A 24,640-nucleotide genomic window follows, 5' to 3' on the forward strand; every position below is an offset into this window, starting at 1 on the left:
GGGGTACGCTCCGCAGATATCTGGGGCGCATTGACTTTGAGGTCTACACCCTGGACTCTGCGCCCGCCCGGGGACGGGGCAAAATCCCTCCGCAGACTCCGCGGAGCGCACGGGGTTGGCAGCCCCGCGGCCGGCAGGAGGTCAGGGTAGCGTAGAGGCCAGGTCCGGACATGGCCTGCAGACTCAGCGCTGGACACACGCACTTACACAAAAGAGGCCGGAAAGTGGCGGGAGGAAACGTCCGCGTCACGCGGGCCGTAGCCAGGAGTTTGGCGCGCCCGCCCCGCCGCGTCCCAGGTACTCGGCCCGCCGGTCTCATCGCTCCGCCCGCGCCTCCGACACCGCCACCGCCACCGCCACCACCGCGGCGCTGCCAATGAGACTCCTCCCGCTTCTAGGTAAGTGCCGGTGCCCAGCGGCCAGGGCTGCCCGGACCAGCACCTGTAGGGAGTATGGTATTTCTAAGATGGTACTCACGGGCCAAGTGCATTTCTCCAAGACTCCTGGGAGAACTGAGAAAGCCCTTCCCAGGATGTTTTTCTCCTTGGCCTTTCAACGCTGGGGTTCGATATTCAGTACCCAGGGCCTAAGTCATCTCTTTGTTCCTGCTGACCAAGTCCCCAAAGTCCCAGACTTTGACCTTTCTTCGGATTGTCCCTCAAAAAATCTGAGAACTTCAAACCATTAACACTTGTGAGAGGTTTCCTGGCCTTGTTTCAAGGGGGACTGCTGGCCCAGACTTTGAGTTTCTTTAAAATCAACATTTTGATGTTACTGTGCAGAAAAATAATAAATCACATCTTTGAAGCCAAATTAATTCTGGTTTAGACACTATATACAGCCCTATGTGAAGCTGGGATTTATAATTGAATGTTTAAGAATCTCTTGTTACCAGATAAGGCCAATTTATCTCGGATGACAGTTTTCAGAATAATGACTTGCATGATTCATAACTGCCCATCTCAAGCAGGCTTGTCTTGAGAAGGACTAGGACAACAATAAAAAAGGAACGTCCTACGCTTTTCCTTATCTTTTCCTAACAGCCCACAAAATACCATTGCCAACTTTGTTTACAAGAACTCTGAAATAAAGGCTTGTACTCTCTTTATGCTGCATGTTGGTGGTGGTGTTTGAATGGCGTCCCGTTTCTGGAAGCTCAGTCTTTGACAAGTACATTGAGTTGGGTTTTTTTCCCCCACTAATGGGAGAAAATATAAAATAAACTTTATTATGAAAAAGGCAGAATTTTGAAAGATCTTTAGAACACAGGAAAAAGAAAAAAAAAAAACATTAATTGCATTTGTCCTCCTGGATGATATGATACATTGCTTTTCATTTTAAAATAACACAGATCTGACTTTGAAAAGACCCAGATACTCAGTTCACCTTGATTTCTTTCTGCACAGAGTCATTCCCAGGGTACGGATATTGTTTTACAGTCATGCAACTACCTTTAAAAGTATCTCACCTCTGGGTGAAAGGTCCAATGATGTTAGAATACTGTTTTCTTTATAAAGCCAGGTTGATTATTATGTTTCAACTTGGTTGAGGTTTACTTGATAAACGTTGAGAATGAAGAAAAGTGTTAATTCCTGCTTGTGTCCTGTTATCTACCTAAATTCTCCTTTAGGAAATTCTCATATTTATCTAGATGGGAAAAAAACGAAGCATATTAATGTATATATTGTCTAATTCAACAATGGAAGAAGGTTTTTCTTTTTGAAAAGGTGTATTCTCTACTTTCCTTAGTGGGTTTTTCCACTTTGCTGAATTGTTGCTGCACTCAAAACTGTACCAAGACGCCTTGTCATCCAAATGCAAAATGTGAAATTCGGAATGGACGTGAAGGCTGCTATTGCAACACTGGATATTCAGGAAATGGTGTCACAATTTGTGAAGGTAAACAATGTTTATTACCTCTTCTGTTGTGTATTTTAATATTAAGTTCTGATACGACTGCTTTTTTTCTAATCTAGAAATTAAGTTGTCTTTATACTGCTTGATTTCATGCTATTGGTAAAAAAAAAAAAAAGAAAAAGCTTAATTAACTAAACAATAAATTTGAACTTCACAGATCAAAATTTATACTTGATTATGGATTTTTGGTGTTTCCATGCATATCTTATTGGATTGGTTAGAAAGTAGTTCCATAAAATGGCATAGAAAAATCTGAATGAACTCTTGGCCAATCCAATAGTTTGGGTAGATTGCCCTTGAACTTAAGCTGGAAAACTAGATTGCAGAGAGTAAAGTCAATACTTTTAGGGAAAAAAGCACAGAGAATTCATGAAGACCAGGCTATATCCATATGTGATACATTTAGAAACCTTCTTAGTACTTGAGTATCTAAATTTGAGAATACCATAAAGAGATTCAAATTTTTTCTCCTGTGTCCTCTAGACATATACCCTGGAGAGAGAGAAAGAGAAAATTTTGAAATATATTCTGTTCTGAAATAGTAGATCTCATTTATGGAACTTTAGGCTAGAGCCCGGAGAAAGAACTCCAGGAAAGTTCCTTTGAGGTTATAATTTAGCCTGTTGGCTTAATGAACAGAACACCACCTGATAATCAAATTTAAGTGATTTCTTATCTGTGGTCTCCATCATTATCATGCCTCTTCTTTCCTCAGTCTTTACTCAATCTTTATTCTCTCTTTCATTTTTAGTAGAATCTAGTTTAACTAGGTCAATAGGGCAAAATTCTCTGTAGAAGAAAGCAAGAAAAAAAAAAGTTCCAACTTAGATAAATTAGTTTTAAAATATAATTAAATAGCAAGTTCAGATTAGAACTTTGTGGTATTATACTCCTTAATGTATTTAAGATAAAATGAACTTCTTCTAATTAAGCCAGCATATTGTACATTGTTAATATTGTGTGTGTTTGCATATAGCATAAACTAGTTGCATCTTATGATTCAATTTGATAGGCTTTTAAAAAGATTAAATGTGCAGTATATAGTAAGGCCAGACCTCATCATAATTAGTTTAATGTTTAAAAAATGTGCAGCAAAGCTACAGTTGCTTAATGGTACATTAGATCAGGCATTTCTACTTGTATATACAGCCAGGATTTGTAATTTACTATTATATAAGCACTACAAAACTCTTTCTGTAAATAATCTTGAATTTTTACTGTGTATTTAATTGAATGGCATTATGGCAAGTTGATAGTTGAGTGACCTTCAAAATATGGCATCAGACATATTAGTGTGTTTTTCCACTAATCATTGCAAATTGTACCAGAGTACTTTATAAGCAGTGTTGCCTTTTTGTTGTTTAGATACTTTTCAACTATCATGATTACCATCATTAACATCAGTAATTTTTCACAATTTGGACCCTCATCAGTCAACCAGTTCATAATCATGTTTTTAATGATTTCTTTTGAAAACACGTCTTCCATTATCCAATGCAGTTGTTTTTTCCTCCTGCAGTTAAGTCAATAGCCAGCTGAAGGGGAGAAAATATTTTCCATTGAAAAATAAAAATATATCAAGACCTTTGGCACTGCACTTCATTTTTAAACAGAACACAGTTTTTAATGGGGATTTTTTCCTTTTAAAATTCTTAAATTCCCTTTTTATTTAAAGAATGGTACATATTCACTTGTGTTGATATTCACTATTTGAGGTTTATAATATCCTCTTAAATTGTTCAATCAGTGATTTTAATCTTTTTCACCTTTTATTAATTCATTGACAGATTTCACACTTTTTTTCAGTAAATACATTTACTCTGATTTTTGGAATTAAAACATTTTTAACTTCTGAATCATCTAGGTTATATTTTGGGCATGAATAATCTTGTTGCCTTTTTCTCATCTCTAAAGAGTTTCTCATTTTTCCTTATTTTTCTCTAAGATTGTTAGTAGACCACTATGAAATCACTGGACAGAATTTTTGTTACAGAGGATGCCTACATTTTGAGCAATTAAAATTGTTGTTTCTTGGCATTATAAATATCATCTTCATTCCCTGATAGCTCAGTTGGTAAAGACTACGCCTGCAAAGCAGGAGACCCCAGTTTGATTCCTGGGTTGGGAAGATCCACTGGAGAAGGGATAGTCTACCCACTCCAGTATTCTTGGGCTTCCCTTGTGGCTCAGCTGGTAAAGAATCCGCCTGCAATGCTGGAGACCTGGGTTGGGTCCCTGGGTTGGAAAGATCCCCTGGAGAAGGGAAAGGCTACCCACTCCAGTTTTCTGGCCTGGAGAATTCCATGGATTGTATACTCCATGAGATCACAAAGAATCGGACACAACTGATTTTCACTTTCATTATCTTTATAAAATTTGTCTCCCTCAAAGACCTCCCAAATAAATATCATGATAATAACCCAACCTTACTCAATGTATTCTGTTCCAAGAGCTAGTTTTGAGTAAGTTATTTAGACTTTGGATTACACAGTCCCATAGAAACTAGTCTTAATAGTAGTGATTTTGCCTCATTAATTATCTTTTTATTAAATAAGTACTTATTATATTCATCATTATCATTATCACCATCATCATTAGGATAGTTAATATCTACTGTGCACTTAGTACACGATATTAATTAGCATAACACCTTCATCCATTATTATTCCCATTTTATCTACAAGGAAATAGAGTCTTAAGAAATTTAAGTGAAAATCTCAAGTGACACAACAAGTAAGTAGAAGAGCCAAGATTTGAACCCAAGGCTGTCTCATCCCAGTGCCTGTAATATTATTCACTGTGTTTGACCATAAGGCCTCTGCTTATCAGATACTGCTCTGCCCTTGGGTTAAAATTATAAATAGGAAATTGATCTTGATTTCTAGTATATCTGAGGTCAGTCACAGAAGTATATTAATAATTTGACACAATGTTATAAAAGGTATTAGAAGAGGTAAATTTGAAATGTATAATCAACTACAAGGAACTCTGCGAGTGGAGGTGACATTTACACTCAGAATTGAGAATAAATTTGTTTTATTAAGATCAACTTAATAAAGACAGACTTATTAAGGTGAGCTTCCCTGGTGGCTCAGTGATAAAGAATCTGCCTGCAATGTAGGAGACCCAGGTTCGATCCCTGGGTCGGGATGATCTCCCGGAGAAGGATATGGCAACCCATTCCAGTATTCTTGCCTGGAGAATTCCATGGACAGAGGAGCCTGATCGGCTACAGTCCATAGGGTCACAAGGAGTAGAACATGACTGAGCAACTAACACACACATTAAGATCAACAAAGTGACAAAGAGAAGTCAGGCAAAAGGAATCAGCGGTACCAAAGGCCTAGAAGTTGAACATGTGTTTTGTTTGCTTGTTTGTTTGTTTTAAGGACCTCCAGTTATTTCATGCTGACTATATATCACAATATATATTAGTTGAGGGATCAGTGGAAATTAAGTCAAGATGTCAAAGGTATGGACTTTGTTCTGTTAACCAAAAAAGAACCACTGGTAGATATTAAGTAGCTGAATTACAATAATAAGACTGTTGATATTAGAAAGATGACTCCCTTAGGTAAAGTAAGAATGGATTAGTGAGGGTCAACCCACAAAAGGCCATTTACCCAACCTGTAAAACCAATAATACTTTATTTGTACAGTTCATTGTAGTTTATACTGCTTCTACCCAGTTTATCTTTAATTCTTATATCAAGCTTTTGAAATATAAACTACAGATGCTGTCTTTACTGACAAACACCAATATAACTGGTTATAGCTATTAATAGCTTCTGTTGAGCTCCATGCTACAGCCTTTACATATGCGAGAAGTAGGACTCTGAAAGCTTAAGTGAGTTTTCCAGGATCCCAAGGCTAATGTGGTAAACCTAGAACTCAAACCCTGAAATCTCAGCCTTCTCTAGATTACCAGAAATGTCAGTGTATTACCAGTCACCTGACATAATCCAGGCAGTACAGATTTTTAAATCAAATTGTTAGAACAGTATAATTTTAACCAGAGTTTATTTATTACCACTTTATTGAAGTATTAATGATAATTTATTTACACACGTATCTTTATGCTGACATGTAAGTACATTTTAAGATAGGAGGTGAAAAAGATTGTGTAGAAATTTTGGGGTATGTTTAAAGGCTATTGAAATTTTTGATATTTAACTCTAAAATGTAGGTGATTTTAATTCTCTAAATATATATTATTATTACTCTTCCTTATGGTTCTCAGTACATTTTTGGTTACCTTCTAGTGCACAGTAGTTTACAAATATAGGAAGTTAAAGATCCCTCCTATCCCAGGTAGTGATGCTATAAAAGGGAAGAAGGTAGGGAATGGCTGAAATAATCTTTGGGTACACCTAAAACACTATTGCTTGAGTTGGAATAAACTGAGTTGTGAGAAGCAAGAAGCAGGAGCAAGGTGGAGGATGCAGTTCAGTGCATGTTTGGGTGAGAGGATGGGGTTGGGGTAAGAAAATAGTCTCTACTCTCGTATCAGCTTACTAAGTGGGGCAATATTTTTGGAAGTTTCGTGTAGTCAGAATGGGTAGGAGGAAAACACTTGCCCCAGCTAGGAAGAGGAAGGGTCAGGAAGGATGTAATTGACTGCTTGTATGCATGTATAAAACTTTTTCACAGCTCGAGACATGCTATTATGAACCACATCACAGGCACTTTACAGAAAATAATGAAGTCTTGGTGCCTCACTCAAGGAGACACACTGTATGATTAAAAAGTAGTTTTTCATTATTATCTAATAACCATATGTATGCTTGTAAAATTCAACTGGAAGAATATCATAATAAACTAGAGAGCAGTATCAGGCTGGTAAAGGTAGAGAGAGCAGTGTGACAATAGCTATCTAAGAGCAGAATGTGGGAGAAATATTAATTAAAATAGTCCACTAACATGAATCTGCCCAGGATAAAATAGAAGTGCTGAGAACATATAATTGCTTCCATAACAATTTTTTTTTTCAGTAATAAAGAGGAAACTCATCAAAATAGGCAAAGCAACAGTCATCAAAACAGATACAAAGCATGCAAAATGTATATGTCGTGCACATGCACATCGGTTAACACAATTAGGTATACTCTAAACTATGTCCTACAAATAATAACAGTAGTTATAAATATTTAATGAAGTAATAATGTGTGTAATAGAAATGTGACTAGAAAAATAACTCTTCTTTGCTCACATCTCAATGATATTTCATATTTAATAATGATACATGCACATAGTCGTGGCTCTATGATGTGTATATATATATATACATATATATCTTTTGTCTTTTATGAGGTATAATTATATTCTGCATGTAAGCAATTTTTAAGAACAAATATGCTGAACAAGCTAATGGGTGTCATTCATTTCTCACCCAAGTAAATATCATTGTAAGATGGTTCATTTATGAAAATGATGCTATCGGTGCTCAAAACTGTTCTCGGACTTCTATTTATAATTTATATGTATGACGTCAATTGAATTTAAATTATTCAATTATATATTTATTTTTTTCCTATCCTCAATGGCAGTGAGATTTTGAGAGGGAATGAGATTTTTGAGAGGGATTTTGAGGCAGTGAGATTTTGTTTAATTTCCAGAAACAGCTAAGAGAAACTTTAGCCAAATCTGATGGGTAAAGTAAAAGATTAGTTGCCAAAATGGTGTTAAGAAAATGGTGTGTGGTTATAAATTAATATGAGGTGAAATATTTTTCATGAGTAGCATGGAATGAAGACTTTCTTAATTTTGAAATATTTTGATATTGCATGTAATAATTGCAAGATCACTGTGAATAAATATACTGACATTCAAGTTTTAATTTTCATTAGGATGCTTATGTTCTGTTATTTGTTTAAATATAGATATATAATATTCATGCATTCAATTCATAAACATTATCTGTTCTTCACGAATATAATTCCAAAGGGCATTGTTAATATCTCTAGTTCTAAATGTAACAAAGATAAGCCTAATACATTGATGAACCAGATTCTGTATCAACTTATTTAAAAATGTTTTCACTGATACAAATACTTTATAAAATAAACATTACAATGTAGGACAAAATGTTATAAAATGTGTCAGTGCATTTTTGGGGAAACAGAGCAAGCATTTTCATATATGATAAAGCATCATTATTACCTTTAAAATGACTGAGAAAAAGAAAAATGATTTACTCATTCCAGCAGTTAGAATATTCATTTTGTCCCTGTCATTTTTGAAACTTGTTATGGTTTTGAATGTTTAAAAATCACTACCCTTAATAATTTAATATACCAACATTCTATTTCTCTTACCAAAAAAGATGGTCTGTCAGTTTAGTTTTGCCATGATGAGGCAAATTAAAAAGTCTGGCTACCTAAGTGAGTATTTATTAAGTCAGTTTGGAACAAAAACAAAGAAAATTAATCTTTAAAATATACCCATATTTGCCTTCTGTGGAGATACAAACCCAGAAGGTACAGTGGATCAAAACTGCCTGGATTAGTTTCCACGAGAGAAGTGATTTTTCACAGCAGATTCTGAATCTTGTCTTTTTTGTCTTAAGGCTGCAAATGGGTATCTTTTGAATATTTGATTTTCATTTCTCATCTGGCATAATCAGCACTTCTGGTAGTTCATCTGCAACTTTTCTTATCCTTTTATTTTTATTACTTGGTAGCTCAGTCGGTAAAGAATCTGGCCTGCAGTGCAGGTGACCCGTGTTCAATTCCTGGGTCAGGAAGATCCCCTGGAGATGGAAATGGCAGGCTACATACAGTCCATGGGGTCACCAGGGTCAGACACTACTTAGTGACAAAACCACCACCACCATCACCTTTTGTGATATTAGAGCTTCAGTTCAGTTCAGTTCAGTCGCTCAGTCGTGTCCGACTCTTTGCGACCCCATGAATCGCAGCACACCAGGCCTCCCTGTCCATCACCAACTCCCGGAGTTCACTCAGACTCACGTCCATTGAGTCAGTGATGCCATCCAGCCATCTCATCCTCTGTTGTCCCCTTCTCCTCCTGCGCCCAATCCCTCCCAGCATCAGAGTCTTTTCCAATGAGTCAACTCTGCATAAGGTGGCCAAAGTACTGGAGTTTCAGCCTTAGCATCATTCCTTCCAAAGAAATCCCAGGGCTGATCTCCTTCAGAATGGACTGGTTGGATCTCCTTGCAGTCCAAGGGACTCTCAAGAGTCTTCTCCAACACCACAGTTCAAAAGCATCAATTCTTTGGCACTCAGCTTTCTTCACAGTCCAACTCTCACATCCATACATGACCACAGGAAAAACCATAGCCTTGACTAGACGGACCTTTGTTGGCAAAGTAATGTCTCTGCTTTTGAATATGCTATCTAGGTTGGTCATAACTTTTCTTCCAAGGAGTAAGTGTCTTTTAATTTCATGGCTGCAGTCACCATCTACAGTGATTTTGGAGCCCAAAATAATAAAGTCTGACACTGTTTCCACTGTTTCCCCATCTATTTCCCATGAAGTGATGGGACCAGATGCCATGATCTTCGTTTTCTGAATGTTGAGTTTTAAGCCAACTTTTCACTCTCCTCTTTCACCTTCATCAAGAGGCTTTTTAGTTTAGGAGTAGAGAATTTAGTAGCAGCCAGTGCCAGCATTTTCTTTCATTTTTTCCTTTATCTTTCTCTGTTTTTCCCCTCTTTGTCCCCCTTCTCTACTTTCCTTCTTTCCTTTTCTCCAGTCTTTGGAAGGAGGTGCCTTATGATTTTTGTCATTGTTCAGTCACCCAGTCATGTCCAACTCTTTGTGATCCCTTGGACTGCAGTACGCCAGGCCTCCCTGTCCCTCACCATTTCCCAAAGTTTGCACAAGGTCATGTCCATTGCTTTGGTGAGGCCATGTCATCCTTCGGCGCCCTCTTCTCCTTCTACCCTCAATCTTTCCAAGCATCAGGCACTTTTCCAGTGAGTCAGCTGTTCGTATCAGATGACCAAAATACTGGAGTTTCAGCTTCAGCATCAGTCATTCCACTGAGTATTCAGAGTTGATCTCCCTTAAGATTGACTGGTTTAATCTCCTTGCTGTACAAGGGACTCTCAGGAGTCTTCTCCAGCACCACAGTTCGAAGGTATCAATTCTTTGGTGCTCCATCTTCTTTATGGTCCAGTTCACACACCTGTACGTGACCATTAGGAAGACCATAACCTTGACTATACAAACCTTTGTCAGCAGAAGAACGTCTCTGCTTTTCAACACACTGTCTAGGTTTGTCATTGCTTTCTAGAGAAGAAGCAAACGTCTTCTTATTTCATGGCTGCAGTCACCATCTGCAGTGATTTTAGAGACCAAAGAAGAGGAAATCTGTTACTGCTTCCACCTTTGCTCCTTCTATTTGCCATGCAGTAATGGGGCCGGGTGCCATGATCTTCAGTTTTTTAATATTCACTTTTAAGCCAGCTTTTTGACTGTCCTCCTTCACACTCATCAAAAGGCTCTTTAGTTTCTCTGCTTCCTACCATTAGAGTGGTATCATCTGCATATCTGAGGTTGTTGATGTTTCTCCCGCCTATCTTGATTCCAGCCTGTAACTCATCTAGTCTGGCATTTCTCATGATGCACTCAGTGTATAGATTAAACAAACAGGGTGACAGCAGACAGCCCTGAAGTACTCCTTTCTTGATCTTGAACTAGTCATTTGTTCCATACACAGTTCCAACTGTTGCTTCTTGACCTGCATACAGGTTTCTCAGAAGAAAGGTAAGATGGTCTGGTATTCCCATCTCTTTAAGAGCTTTCCACAGTTTATTATGATCCACACAGTCAAAGGCTTCGGCATAATCGATGAAACAGGTAGATGTTTTTTTGGAATTCCCTAGCTCAATATGATCCACTAAATGCTGGCAGTTTGATCTCTGGTATGGCTTTTAAGTAATATTTAAAGAATATTTGAAGATTTAGAAATCTATGTCTCAATAATGTTACATCCACATTTTCTTTCATATGTAAAATACTACTAAAAATTTTTGAGGAAGTAAATTTTTTGTAAAACAAATGTATTTTTATACACTCCAAAGGAATTTCTTAGGAAATGAATAATAATGCAAAATTGAAAATGTATGAACTCTAATGTGCTTCTAGATAGCTGTGTAACAAGTTTTTTTTTAAATGTGCCTATTTCCTTGTGACTTCTTGTACTAAATGGAAAATGTAGCCTATTAAAAAATGATGGTCTAAATTAACCCAAGGCTTAAATTTCAGGATGCATGCTTTCTGTGAACTTCATCCAAATAAACAAAACACCTTTGCCAATTTCAGAAATTCTTTTCCTTGTAACTAGAAGTATGACCTCTTTCATCTGTTGTCAAGTAAGGTTACACAATACAGAAAACAACTCGAGCACAATAATTAGGTAGAATGTCCTCAAAACATCCAGTCTATAAGATTACAAATTCTTTTACCATGTAAAAAGAGAAAAATAAAGGAATAAACCACTATAAAAACTTTAAGCTAATATTTTATTTTTAAAAAGAGAAGGAAAAAAGGACTTGTGTCATTTGAGTTTTGCTGATCAACTCCACAGTTTTAAATCTGAAAAGTTCTCTAGTCTAATTTGACAGTGTCATTTTTCAGGAATCATTTTTCTAAGTCATCCTGTTTTCATGTTTATCTCATAGGACAATTATAAGAATGAATGAGATACAAACTAAGAAGTAATCTGAGACCTTGAAGAAGAGTTTAACATAGATATCTGATTTTGGATTTTCCCAACCAATTTATAATGAAATATGAAAATGTTTCTTCATATAGAAGACTCATTTGTTTTTAATTACTTTTTAATCAGTATTAGCTAGATGGATTCATTGCATATTTAGAATCAGAAAAGTAATATCAGATAACTAATGGCAAGAGAATTAAACAGAAATAGTAAAAATCAACATAGAACTTCTGAGTTTGAATATTAGTAATCAAAAAGACTTATTCAAATTTCTATGTTGAATCAATCCTAGATAATACTTACTGAGTTAACATTATAAAAGTATTGACTTTTTTTCCCAAGTGAAGACTATCATTTTCTTTTTTCTTACTGCAGGTCAAAATGTTGATTCTTCATATATATATTATATATATATATATACATATACACACACACACACATACACACACACACACACACACACACACACACACACACACACACTGACTTACTGACTTCCTAGGTGGCTCAGCCATAATATGTCCACGTTCCAATTCAGGAGACACAGGAGACTGAGTTCAGTCCCTGGGTTGAGAAGATCCTCTGGAGGAGTAAATGGCAACGCACTCCAGTATTCTTGCCTGGAGAATCCCATGGACAGAGGAGCATGGCAGGCTACATTTCATAGGGTCATAAAGAGTCAGATACTCGGTGAGCAACTGAGCATGTGCACACATGCACACACACATACACACACATGCTCTTATAATATGTGCTACTGATGATAAAGCATCAACAGCAATAAAATTAGATCAGTTGTCATTTTTTGCATGCTAAGTGAACAAGGCAGTTCTACCATCTTATAGTTTCTGTTCAGTTATATCTTTAGGAAATGCTAGGAAATTTAAGGTGGCTCAGACAATGAAGAATCCACATGCAACGAAGGAGACCTGGGTTTGATACCTGGGTTAAGAAGATATCTTTGAGAAGGGCACAGTAACCCACTCCAGTATTCTTGCCTCCATGGACAGAGGAGCCTGATGGGCCATAGTCCATGGGGTCACAAAGAGTCAGACACAACTGAGTGACTGAGCACCGCAGAAGAAATTTAAAGGGCTTTGCAGGTGGTGCTAGTGGTAAAGAAACTGTCTGCCAGTGCAGGAGACATAAGAGATAGGAGTTTGATACCTGGTTTGGGAAGATCCCCTGGAGGGGGAAACAGCAACCCACTCCGGAATTCTTGCCTGGAGAATCCCATGGACATAGGAGCCTGGCAGACTATTGTCCATAGGGTCACAAAGAGTTGGACATGACTGGAGCAACTTAGTACACATACACACAGGAAATTTAAATTAAGTGAAAATTGTACTCTAGATGTGGGATTTTCATATATTGCAAACCTTTTTTGCTTTTCAAGAAAATATTAGTATAAAAAACAAAGAAATTTGGAGTTAGCACCTTTAACATCACAAAGTGACTCACTGAGTCTCAATTTTTTTGTTTTGTTTGTTATAGTTCCCTATTTGTCAGTATTTTTAAATTGCCAATTTCATTTTGCAAAATTGATAATATTTCTTTTGTTCTTGGAATGCCAATTTTCTACAGTCCCAGTTTTAATAAGGCACCAGCATACATTATAGCCAAATCCTAGTCATTTGGAAGCAAATTAACCAGATTATCCATTTTCCCATTATTTCTCTTCTTCCTTATTTGGTCTCTTTAGTGCTTAAATAAGTAACTTCAGATTTACAGCTTATTCACAAAAAGCGTAATAATACTGATGTTAACTTGAGTGCTTTCTCTGAGCTACCTTCTATTCTAAGCACTTTACATGAATTTATAAATTTAATCTTCATAACAACTCTGAAATAAAAGCTCATATTATCCTCAATTTATAGATTAAGTAATTTTCCCAGAGGAAACACATTCAAACAGTCGCCTCTTATGGTCCTCAAACTACTATGTGAGGTAAATCTGCAAATAATGAAATTGAATCTCATTAATAAAAAATGAATTATTGTGGTTCTTCCCCTCCCACCTTGATTCTGCTTTTTTTTTTCCACTACATTATCAAAACAACTGATAATTAAAAAAAAATGTGTGGGGTATATATTTATGACACTTTAGGAATAAGTGCAGAGAAGTTAAAACTATTTACAGGCTTTAAGGCTGCTGCTGCCGCTCCTGCCAAGTCGCTTCAGTCATGTCCGATTCCGTGTGACTCCATAGACAGTAGCCCACCAGACTCCCCCGTCCCTGCGATTCTCCAGGCAAGAACACTGGAGTGGGTTGCCATTTCCTTCTCCAATGCATGCAAGTGAAAAGTGAAAGTGAAGTCGCTCAGTCGTGTCCAACCCCTCAGGACCCCATGGACTGCAGCCCACCAGGCTCCTCCGTCCATGGGATTTTCCAAGCAAGAGTACTAATATTTTGATGAAATTCATAGACCAGGAACAGTTATTTTACTCCGGTTTATCTATGTCTAAGCCCAGTGAATTGACAATAAAATCAGTGAAATCAGAGAGGATTCATGAGAAGTCTACAAATTAAGAGCAAACTTTCTCAAAGCAGAATCTTGTGCTACATGTGGGACAGTTCACTGTACACAGAGCAGGCTTCAGTGCAGATGGTGTCTTTTCCCTGTGGTGGTCATATTCTTTCTCTTGCTCAGAAAGGGAGTAGAAACTTGTTGACATTGTTTTCCTAAGGCTATGCAGATTGATCTCTTTCCCACTGGTGTTTGCTCCCAAATGAAGCCAAGAAAATACTCTCAAAGAAAACTTTGTCATCTGCCTGCCATCACTGAGGCTGAAAATTAATGCAATCTTTCTGCCCATTCCCCACCTGTGCTAACTGGAATAATGCTGGAAACGTCCTATGGCACACCCACATATACAGGAAACTCAGAACTCTTGTGCTAAAGAATTTGTAATTGTCTGGCAGACAAAATGTAGGCCAAAATACCTGTGATAATCAACATTGTTCTTTAGTTATAAACATGACGGTCATTTAAGGATAACCAATCATTGGAGAAAAGCCAAAAATACAAACACAAAGATGAATAAACAGAACATCTGGCCTAAGAAAGATACTTTCTAAGAGAGGAATGAGGTTGAAGAAAAAATTCCAGTTGATACCCTCAAAGAGATTCTTAGAAAGTTTACATCCAAACAAACCAAATAAGATATGCTTCTGTGTATGAAAAAGCTATCATACCACACAATATATTTTCTTCCTTAGTGTATTCTGTAACCTTTGTGCTACTCAGTTCCTTGTGCTTTGTTTTTTCCTTTTATTCATCTCCTTTTGTAGCAATCCCTCAAGACAATAAGCTGGTAAAATTGTCAGTAATGCAAGCAATTCTGAAAAACAGAAGATTGAGACTAAAGTCTCTATTCTTGGGTTTTCTTTCCTATAGAAATGATCACACATAGAACAGGGAAGCTACAAATTTCAAATTTGCTTACACATCAGTGGAGGATACCTGTGGACTGCGTAAGTCAAAATATTCTTAAATTCATCAGCTCAATATAATCTGCCTTTTTATAATAACCCACTTTCATCCCCTTGCTACATCTCTCCCGAATCCCTTCCCTGCTTTATCTTAAAGGTGAAACAGGGTAGTCAGTACGTTCTCTGACCCAAATTCCATGACCTACTGGTGAATTCTAACATTGTGATATCACTAGTATTGGGATAGAGCCCATACTTGGTACCTAAGAAAAGTGCTGCTGCTGCTGCCAAGTCACTTCAGTGATGTCCGACTCTGTGAGACCCCATAGACGGCAGCCCACCGGGCTCCTCCGTCCCTGGCAAGAATACTGGAGTGGGTTGCCATTTCCTCCTCCAAGCATTGTTGTTGAAAAGCCCCTGCTCCGTTTAATTAAACTCAAGATTTATTTTTGATTCACTTATAACTTCTGTGGTTATAATACTGCAATTATATGCAGTTTCCAACCCATGTTGTTTGTTTTCCTGGAGTGATTTCCTGAATTCACTGGCTAATATACTTGATCAGTTCAGTTCAGTTGCTCAGTCATGTCCGATTCTTTGCGACCCCATGAATCGCAGCACCCCAGGCCTCCCTGTCCATCACCAACTCCCAGAGTTCACCAGACTCACGTCCATCAAGTCAGGGATGCCATCTAGCCATCTCATCCTCTGTCGTCCCCTTCTCCTCCTGCCCCAATCCCTTCCAGCATCAGAGTCTTTTCCAATGAGTCAACTCTTCACATGAGGTGGCCAAAGTACTGGAGTTTCAGCTTCAGCATCATTCCCTCCAAAGAAATCTCAGGGCTAAACTCCTTCAGAATGGACTGGTTGGATCTCCTTGCAGTTCAAGGGACTCTCAAGAGTCTTCTCCAACACCACAGTTCAAAAGCATCAATTCTTCGGCGCTCAGCCTTCTTCACAGTCCAACTCTCGCATCCATACGTGACCACAGGAAAAACCATAGCCTTGACTAGACGGACCTTTGTTGGCAAAGTAATGTCTCTGCTTTTCAATATGCTGTCTAGGTTGGTCATGACTTTCCTTCCAAGGAGTAAGCGTCTTTTAATTTCATGGCTGCAGTCACCATCTGCAGTGATTTTGGAGCCCCCCAAAATAAAGTCTGACACTGTTTCCACTGTTTCCCCATCTATTTCCCATAAAGTGATGGGACTGGATGCCATGATCTTAGTTTTCTAAATGTTGAGCTTTAAGCCAACTTTTTCACTCTCCTCTTTCACTTTCATCATAGTTACTACCAAAAAAATCTATTTTTCTGCTCCAATGAAATATATTTATCTTCTGATCTATATTATTCCCAGATTAAGGCAATAATATACAATAGAGAGGAGCAGAAAAATAATACTCAGAGACTGAAAAACTAAAAGGCAAAGATGGAAATTATGAGAACAAAACTGAGAAACCAAACAGAGAACCTAGTACCCCTCCAATCAAAGTCTTATTGAAGAGGGGTCAGGCAAGATTTAGCAAAAGAAATCACAAAAGATACAAGACAATTTCCCAAAGCTTAAGAAACACAGGAGTCTTCATTTAAAGAATCTTCCAATATTCACCTGTCTTTTACATAATATGTTTGTGCCTTACATTTCAGCTTTTGTTTAAGGAATACCTCTACGGATATCTTGCTATAAAAGAGGAATATAGTTTACTTTATGATGTGTCATTTTTTTTTTATTTTATTTTTAAACTTTACATAATACGTTCAAGATGTTCATTACCTTTATGCACCTAAATAATAGAATATGTAGGCTCCTTCATTCATATAGCATAGTTGAAAACCTGCTCAAATTATAGTGACAAAACGTGCTTTTCAAAAAAACATTTGAGTGACTCTTACATTCGGGAGAGTGAGTAGAGGCCAAGCCGCCAAGATTCATCCATGACCATTACAAGAAGATTCTCTGTCAGTCCTTTAGGCCGCCATTTCTATATTCATCTACTTTCACTTAACTTCTACTTCATTTAAGCCCTTTTCAGATACTAATTATAGCTTAAGAGAGGAAGGGTATGTTTTAGAAATCCTGCAGTATTACCCTGTCATCTTAAAAATAAAATAATTGCTACTCCGAAGTTTTCTCTTCCAGATTTCCATTATTCAGTTCAGTTCAGTTCAGTCACTCAGTCGTGTCTGACTCTTTGTGACCCCATGGACTGCAGCACGCCAGGCCTCCCTGTCCATCACCAACTCCTGGAGTTTACTCAAACTCATGTCCATCGAGTCGGTGACGCCATCTAACCATCTCATCCTCTGCTGTCCCTTTCTCCTCCCGCCTTCAATCTTTCCCAGCATCAGAGTCTTTTCAAATGAGTCAGTTCTTCACATCAGGTGGCCAAAGTATTCCATTAGATCCTTTTTTATATCCTTATTACTAACTAAGACCCAGCCTCATAACTTGACCCCTCCTAGTATGTCATGCCCTAGTAACTAGATTCTTTGATAATATATTCTCATATAACTATGCCAAGATATCTAAGGTCTCTCTTATTATTTAAATGGACTAGTATATAGAATCTGCCTGCAGTGTAAGAGACCTGGGTTCTATCCCTGGGTTGGGAATGTCCTCTGGAGAAGGGGAATGGCCACCCACTCCAGTATTCTTGCCTGGAGAATTCTATGGACAGAGGAGCCTTACAGGCCCCAGTCCATGGAGTCGGAAAGAGTCAGAGATGACGAAGCAACTTGCACTTCACACATGAGCGCGCACGCATGTGCATGCACGCATGTGCGTGCATACACACACACACACACACACATAGACACACACACACACACACGTCCTGTTCAACTGAGACTCTTATGATAATGGTTGTTAATGTCTCAGCTTTAAAATTCTGATTCTGTTATGAGACTTTTATTTGAACTTCAGTCAATTTAAATTTCATCTTTTTTAGTAACTAATGGATTTTCAGCTCAATTTAGAACATGAAAGCAAAACAGATACGGGTTTTTGTCTCTTGTCTCTAAACTCAGTGCTCTTTCCACTGTACCACACTGCTTTTCACCCTGATCTCTGGAGCTGGCATGACCAGTGCAGGCGAGGCTTTTGTCTACTGCTTGTGCTCACTTCTCCCTACTCATGACCATAACACCATGATGATATATATATTTTTTCCCTACCGAACCAAGATGTGACCTCAGAGTTCTTCAGACATATATTACACATCTATAGAGGTCACCAAATAAACAAAACATATTTTCCATTCTGTTTTCTCAGTGACTTTCTCCTGTGAAAAAAATTCTGGGCCAATCTTCAGTGAACCCCTTTGTATTACAGTGCTAAAAAGTAAGGTATTAAATATTATATAGTATGATCAGCAAGAGAAATGCTGTATCAGAGTCACTTGAATCATTCAGAAGAAACAAGAAGGCTGTAAATGTTGATTTTTATATTTGCTCCCTTCCGGGAAAGGTTTAGTCACTGTTGTATGTGGTTGAGATAAACTTTTGAATAAAGTAGTGCATGTATTCATTTTGTGGAGAGGAGGGTCATGATTCATGTGAATTTATAAGTACCATTTAATGAACAGTCTGGAACAAAATGCTACAAAATGGAACTTGTCCTTGTGTTGCAACTTCAAAGGAACATTGATGATTGTTTATTTATAAGTGTAATGAGCCAGGGAGTTGAGAGTGGACTTGATCAGTGGGGCAGTCTTCTCAGCTGGAAACCTGTATCTAAATTTCTCCATTCTGAGGATTTCATGTATTTCCAGGCATCAAAATACTTTGTGTCAGACAATAAATGGGATGGGATAAACAATTGTGTGGGTGCTCAGGAGAGAAATAAGGCACTTTAAATGTTGGGAATATTATAAGCTTTGACTTAATATCTAAGACCCAATTCATATGTCAGTTTGCAAGGCCTTTCTTATTCCTGTATGTTCAGAATGATTGTTTGCTTTTTCATCTTCTCATAATTCCTTTTTATTTTTCCATTATTTTTATTTTTATTTTGCATTTATTTTATTTTTAATTTTGGAATAAGTGTTGATGGAGTCTGCCTGCTTTTTAATGGTACCTGGGGAATCCCAACAGTGACTGCTGTTTGAAAATGGTGACTAATTCTTATTTTTTACTACATCCTTGGAAACTATCAAAATTCCTTGGATACAGTCTGTCAAATACATGGATTGGTTTTTGAGTGGTTATTCTGATTGGTTGGTGCCCCATTCTTAGTATTCCATGTCTGTGCTGAATTTACTAAGATATTATATATGATATTCCTGCTTGCATGGATCCACACTCAGATTTGCTTGAATACTCTGCATTGTAACAAGACCCATACAGCAAGATTACCGTATGCATAATCCCATCCCAAGTATTTTGCTATAAATAAAGACTATCCATTATAACCAGATGGAAAATGTGTACGAATGATCAGTTCGCTTAATAAACTTTACATTGGTTTTCTCCAAATTGGCTCTCCCTGTTTCATTTTGAGTGATCAACTATGCAAGACTGAATTTCCATTAACTTATCTGTTGCTCTTTTGAACATTTTCACGAGTTAAGAAGCAGTATGTCCTAAGGCAGGGTTGTTTCCCATATTGGCACTAATGCTTGTGATGACCTCCTGTTTTTGAAGCACTCTGGCCCTAATCTTCAGAGTCCCACTTGTCACATTAACTGTGGTATTTTTTTTCTGCATCTTATGTGTAAAATATGCTGTTTTCATAGAAATCCTAGGAATTGTGAAATTATTGGCCCTTAGAAAAATTATATTTTCACTTCTAATCATAATAATTGTTCTTTAATTTCAGAAAATAATTTTTCTGTCATTGAAAATATCCGTCTCACATTTATCACTTTTTACAATGAACTAATCTTTTTAAATACAGCATTACACAAAGCTGTATTTATTCTTCAGTTACCTACTTAGGGTGAACTTTTGTCCTTTTTGCATTAATATGTACAAAGTAAGACTGTTATTAAAACAAATTTTACTTTGTTTTTTTTATCAAGCTCTAAATTTGATTAAAATTGAATAGATTATAACATGAATGAAGTGGGAAGAAATACTCTCTGTATATTACTTTATTGTATTAGTTTTGCCAAATATCTAAATGAATTCGCCACAGGTATACACGTATTCCCCATCCTGAACCCTCCTCCCTCCTCCCTAAAATTTTAATACTTGTAATATATAAAGATTATGAAGAAAATATTGTCTTCATCCACAAAAATGTTGTGTTTAATTTTTGTAAATGTGTTTTAACCCTCCCTCAGAGTTATTCACCTTCTTGCTTTAGAAAACATTCTTTTCATTCTGTCTAGCAGTGCTGAAATCAGCTAAAAGAGTATATGTTTAGGAGTGTGTGCAAAAAATGCTTTGAAAAGCTTTAATGTATTATCTCAGATAATTTTTTCTTCCGTCTTCTTGAGATATGATTTTATATCCCATATTTTATCAACTACCAAACTGGTCTCAAGAATCTGAATTTACAGTAAATAAACTTTTATAATTTGTTACTGGCTGTGTGAGATGATACCACTAGGTAGTGTTCATTACGCAGCGTTTGTATAAAGGTATCATGATCATGCATTTTGAATGTTAAAGAACAGAACACATAATTTTTGTCTACCATGAAAATTGTGATTTTATGACTATTAAAACGTTAAAGCAATATTATTGATATATTTCAGCTTCTTTAACTGTTTGGTCCATTGGCATTGAGAGAAAAGGTACAAGGACTTACATTATTGTCGTCACATGTGGAGTTGTGAGTAGGATGAGAATCAGTTATTAGGAGAAAAAACATTTTATTTAAAGAAATTAGAATATAGATAAAGACCTTCAATATAATACATGATGGTATTTTACATTCAAGTCAATGAATTTTCATTAAAAATGTGATTATCTTGAGTGTCATTGGTCTGAAAAGTTCAATTCCTGCTAAGTCCTTTTACACGAAATTTACTGCATGGTTATGCTATTTTCCATGTTAACTTGATTTTTCCCGCAATTTTATGTTCATATAGTTTATATTACCAAGAAATCCAGATTAGTATACAGTTTCAGAGATTCTCTTTATAATTGTTTAAAAGTTCCCAAACAAATTGCTAGAAGATAGAATCCCAGATGTGTTCAAACCTCGTACTTAGTTTAAGGAGGAAATTAACACTTTGGTCCTTTATTTGCCATGGAAAAAGATAATGACATTCTCTAGGAAGATTAGAATCTAACCAAACATTGTAGGCTATATATAGCATACAAAGCCTTGTGCCATTTGTGAAAACGTTATCAGGGAGAAAACCCAATGACTGATTTTTTGAACTGTATTTTTTAGGGACACAGATTTAATTTAGAGATTATGGTTTGAAAATAAAATTTACTGTATGAGTGTTTTTAGCTGATAAGAAATTGATTTTGTGACCTTGCTACACATTAATTGAAACATCTGCCAATACATCTTGAAGTAGTTTAAGGAACTGTAGACACTTGGAATCGTATCATTTCTTCATGTTAAACTTACTAGTTAATCACTTTGTTACCATTAAAAGAAAGAAACTAATTTTCATGTGAGATCTGAATAATCTCTCTCTCTGGCATAATAAGTGGGATTTATGTAATTGACATTATATTTAGTTGTTTTATGATATTGAAGGTGGAGTCCTTTAATAGTGTTATTCTTACTGAGCAGTATGGTATTTTGTATTCTCTATTATCTTAAAGGTTATATTTATAAAACAAAAAATATTAAAGTGTGCATACATTAGCACACTTAGACATAAAGATTATTATTTAAATTATTCAGTAAATTTTAAAATGTAGTTTTTAAAAAGTTACAGTAGAATGAAGGTAGTTATCAGTGTTCTGCTTGTCTAAAATCTTAGCTTATTTAGCAGATATTAGGATGTGTTTACAGAGGAAAACCTGAATTGGAGAGGAGAGTTAAAACAAATTGTGAAATTTGTAGTCTTCCCAAAGAACACCAAAATGTTTTGAGATTATTTGGGTTGACTAATCAAATCAGTTATATATGCAATAATTATCCAGAAAAGTGAGCATCTCCACTTTATTTCTCTTTTGTGGATAAAACCTCAGAACTAAAATTTAGGTCATGGTTCTTTAGTGACATCATGCTGAGATGGCCCTCTGCTGATGAAAAACACATTCTGAGTATTAATTTATTATTAAAAATGTGATTAGAGTTATAGTTAACATTTAGAACTCAAGAAAGGAACCTGCTGTTTATTTGTGTATTTTTGATAATTAAAGTTGACACGTGCAGACGACTAAATCAATTTGAACAAGGGTGAACAGAAGTTGAGGTGGTGCTAACACTTACTTGGTAGCTTTGTGTTTCTAGAAAAATATTGATATTTTGAAATGAGACAATTCTATATCCTTTGTGTAGGAAAGGTTCTTATGCTGGGTTTCCTGGTGCCATATGGAGGATATGTTCTAAAGATCATTTCTGGACCTTTATAAACACAGTAACCTATTGAGAATACTAAAAAAGTGCAGCAAATCTCTGTTGTATATACAATGCAGGAAAGCAAGCAGATGCTTGATTATAGTGCTATGTTTGTTCAACAAATGTAATATTCACTGCAGCAGTTTCATAATGGAACACCATGTGGAGAGGAATGTTTTTAAATGTGTTTTTGACTTTGATTTCAGTTTATTAGTAAATAAATATATCAGAAAACTTTCAATAGAGGCATTAATTGGTTTGTAGTCAATAATCTCATTCTACTTATCCTTTTAAACAATCTGATGGCCAATTTAATAAAGAAGTGTGAAGTTAATCTGAATTTAAGCAAAATTTTAGATTATAACTCATAATACCCTTCCTTAGTCTGTTGAGAAAACTTAAGTTTTCTCAATTATTGGAGCTACAATTTTTAAAAAAGAATCCATCAATTCATAAATTGTGATCAAAGGACTTTCTACTAAATGATACCTTAATATTTGGAGATCAGTTCCTTTATAATTGAAAAGAAATTGCCCTTATGACAGTATTAAAACTGAATGACCCAAGTAGAAATATGGAATGCTTAGAGAATAGAATTTAAATTAAAATTTGACATGTGGTAAGTATTCAAATCTAGAATACTGAATACAAATAATAAATATAGAAGGGAAAAATGGGTATTGTTTGTTTCAAAGTAGATTTCAGCACAGGAAGCGTTTTAATCGAGACTCACTTTGAAAATCTGTACCTCAGAGTTTTAGATTCAGATAGAATTAACAGTTTTGACCAAGATTGATCAAATGTGAATTACAGCTTATTTGGGGAAGCAGGGCTATAGAAGAAGCAGAGACGCTGAGGAAGCCTCACTTGGGAGCAAATCCTGGTTCTGTCATTTATTAGCTGTCATATTTGGACCAGTTTCTATGTCTTTAGTTGATAAATAGTCTTATCAACTTCAAAATATCTTATGCAGATACAAGAAGATAATAAAAGTATAGCTCTTAATTATGATACTGGCCATATTGAAAGGCCTCGCTAACTATTACTATTACTATTGAACTAATACTAATGTAAATCTGTCAGTCACTTTCTGCCAAATTTTCTTTTGGTAGGTTCATTCTTTGTCTACTTTCCCAACCATCCAGAAAATCAGATTAAGATCATGTAGGCAGCTAGATTAGAACAACGAAGTGCTCTTCAGCTTTTACCAAATTCCATTAACAGCAACACATATGAGCACTTAGTCATATACCTAGAATAAAGGTATATTACTCCTCACTTGTTAATAGTTTATTAATCCTTAACTGACATTTTAGGCTTCCTGTGTCTGAAGGAAAAAAAAATTAATCACTCACTTACTACTAATCTTTCTTTGAAGACTGATTTTCATTTAATTACCTTTGTACCAATCACCTGATTAGCTTGGTGGAAGCTGAATTTAAAGAAGCATATTTAAAAAGAATATTTAGGAACTAACTGCTTCCAGATTTTATACACACACATATATATATGCCAGTGAGTTATTATTTTGTTTTTAATTTTAGCATCAAAGATGTGGTACCTAGTGGAGGATGTAGAGTACAATAGGAAACATTTAAAGAATGTAAATTCTCAGAAAACAGTTTATTCCACTTACTATGAATGTTTATTATAATTGATTAACAAATATATTAATATTGCTTGAAAACACAGGATTTACAAGAAGTCTTGGAAAAAATCTACCTATTGTGAAATTCTAATAATGTTCTTTGGCATAGCAAATGTCCTATTAAAATTAGCTATTTAAAAGTATGCAAAGATTATACATCAACTATATCTCAATAAAAATTAACAAAACAAAATGAAGATTGATAGATACACAAAAAAGCATATATATTTCTGTATGTTTTTTAAATTATTATTATACAATTTTTTAAAAAAAGACTTGCAACATACTTTGGCATAAACTTAGAACAGAGAAACATATATATACACACATATATATGTGTTTGTGTGTATATAAATAATAAGATCATCATATATAATAAGATCACCATATAAATGCTTCTGTGTGTGTGTGCTGTCACTCAGTCATGTCTGACTCTTTGCAGCCCTGTGGATTGTAGCCACCTGGCTCCTCTGTCCA

At 36.1% G+C, this 24,640-nt stretch overlaps 1 protein-coding gene across 4 annotated transcripts in view; it reads left to right on the forward strand.

Annotated features, from left to right (window-relative positions):
• The first annotated feature begins 295 nt into the window (after positions 1-295).
• Positions 296-24,640, forward strand: part of ADGRL4 (adhesion G protein-coupled receptor L4) — a 140,907-nt gene continuing 116,562 nt past the window's right edge. For 2 of the 4 annotated variants that reach the window (XM_059884708.1, XM_010803395.4), the window contains exons 1-2: positions 298-398; positions 1,750-1,899. In XM_059884708.1, coding sequence (XP_059740691.1) covers positions 377-398; positions 1,750-1,899 — 172 coding nt within the window. In that variant the 5' untranslated portion in view covers positions 298-376. 4 annotated transcript variants of the gene reach the window in all.

This window comes from Bos taurus, chromosome 3, assembly GCF_002263795.3.
Source record: "Bos taurus isolate L1 Dominette 01449 registration number 42190680 breed Hereford chromosome 3, ARS-UCD2.0, whole genome shotgun sequence".
Classification (NCBI taxonomy): Eukaryota; Metazoa; Chordata; class Mammalia; order Artiodactyla; family Bovidae; genus Bos; species Bos taurus.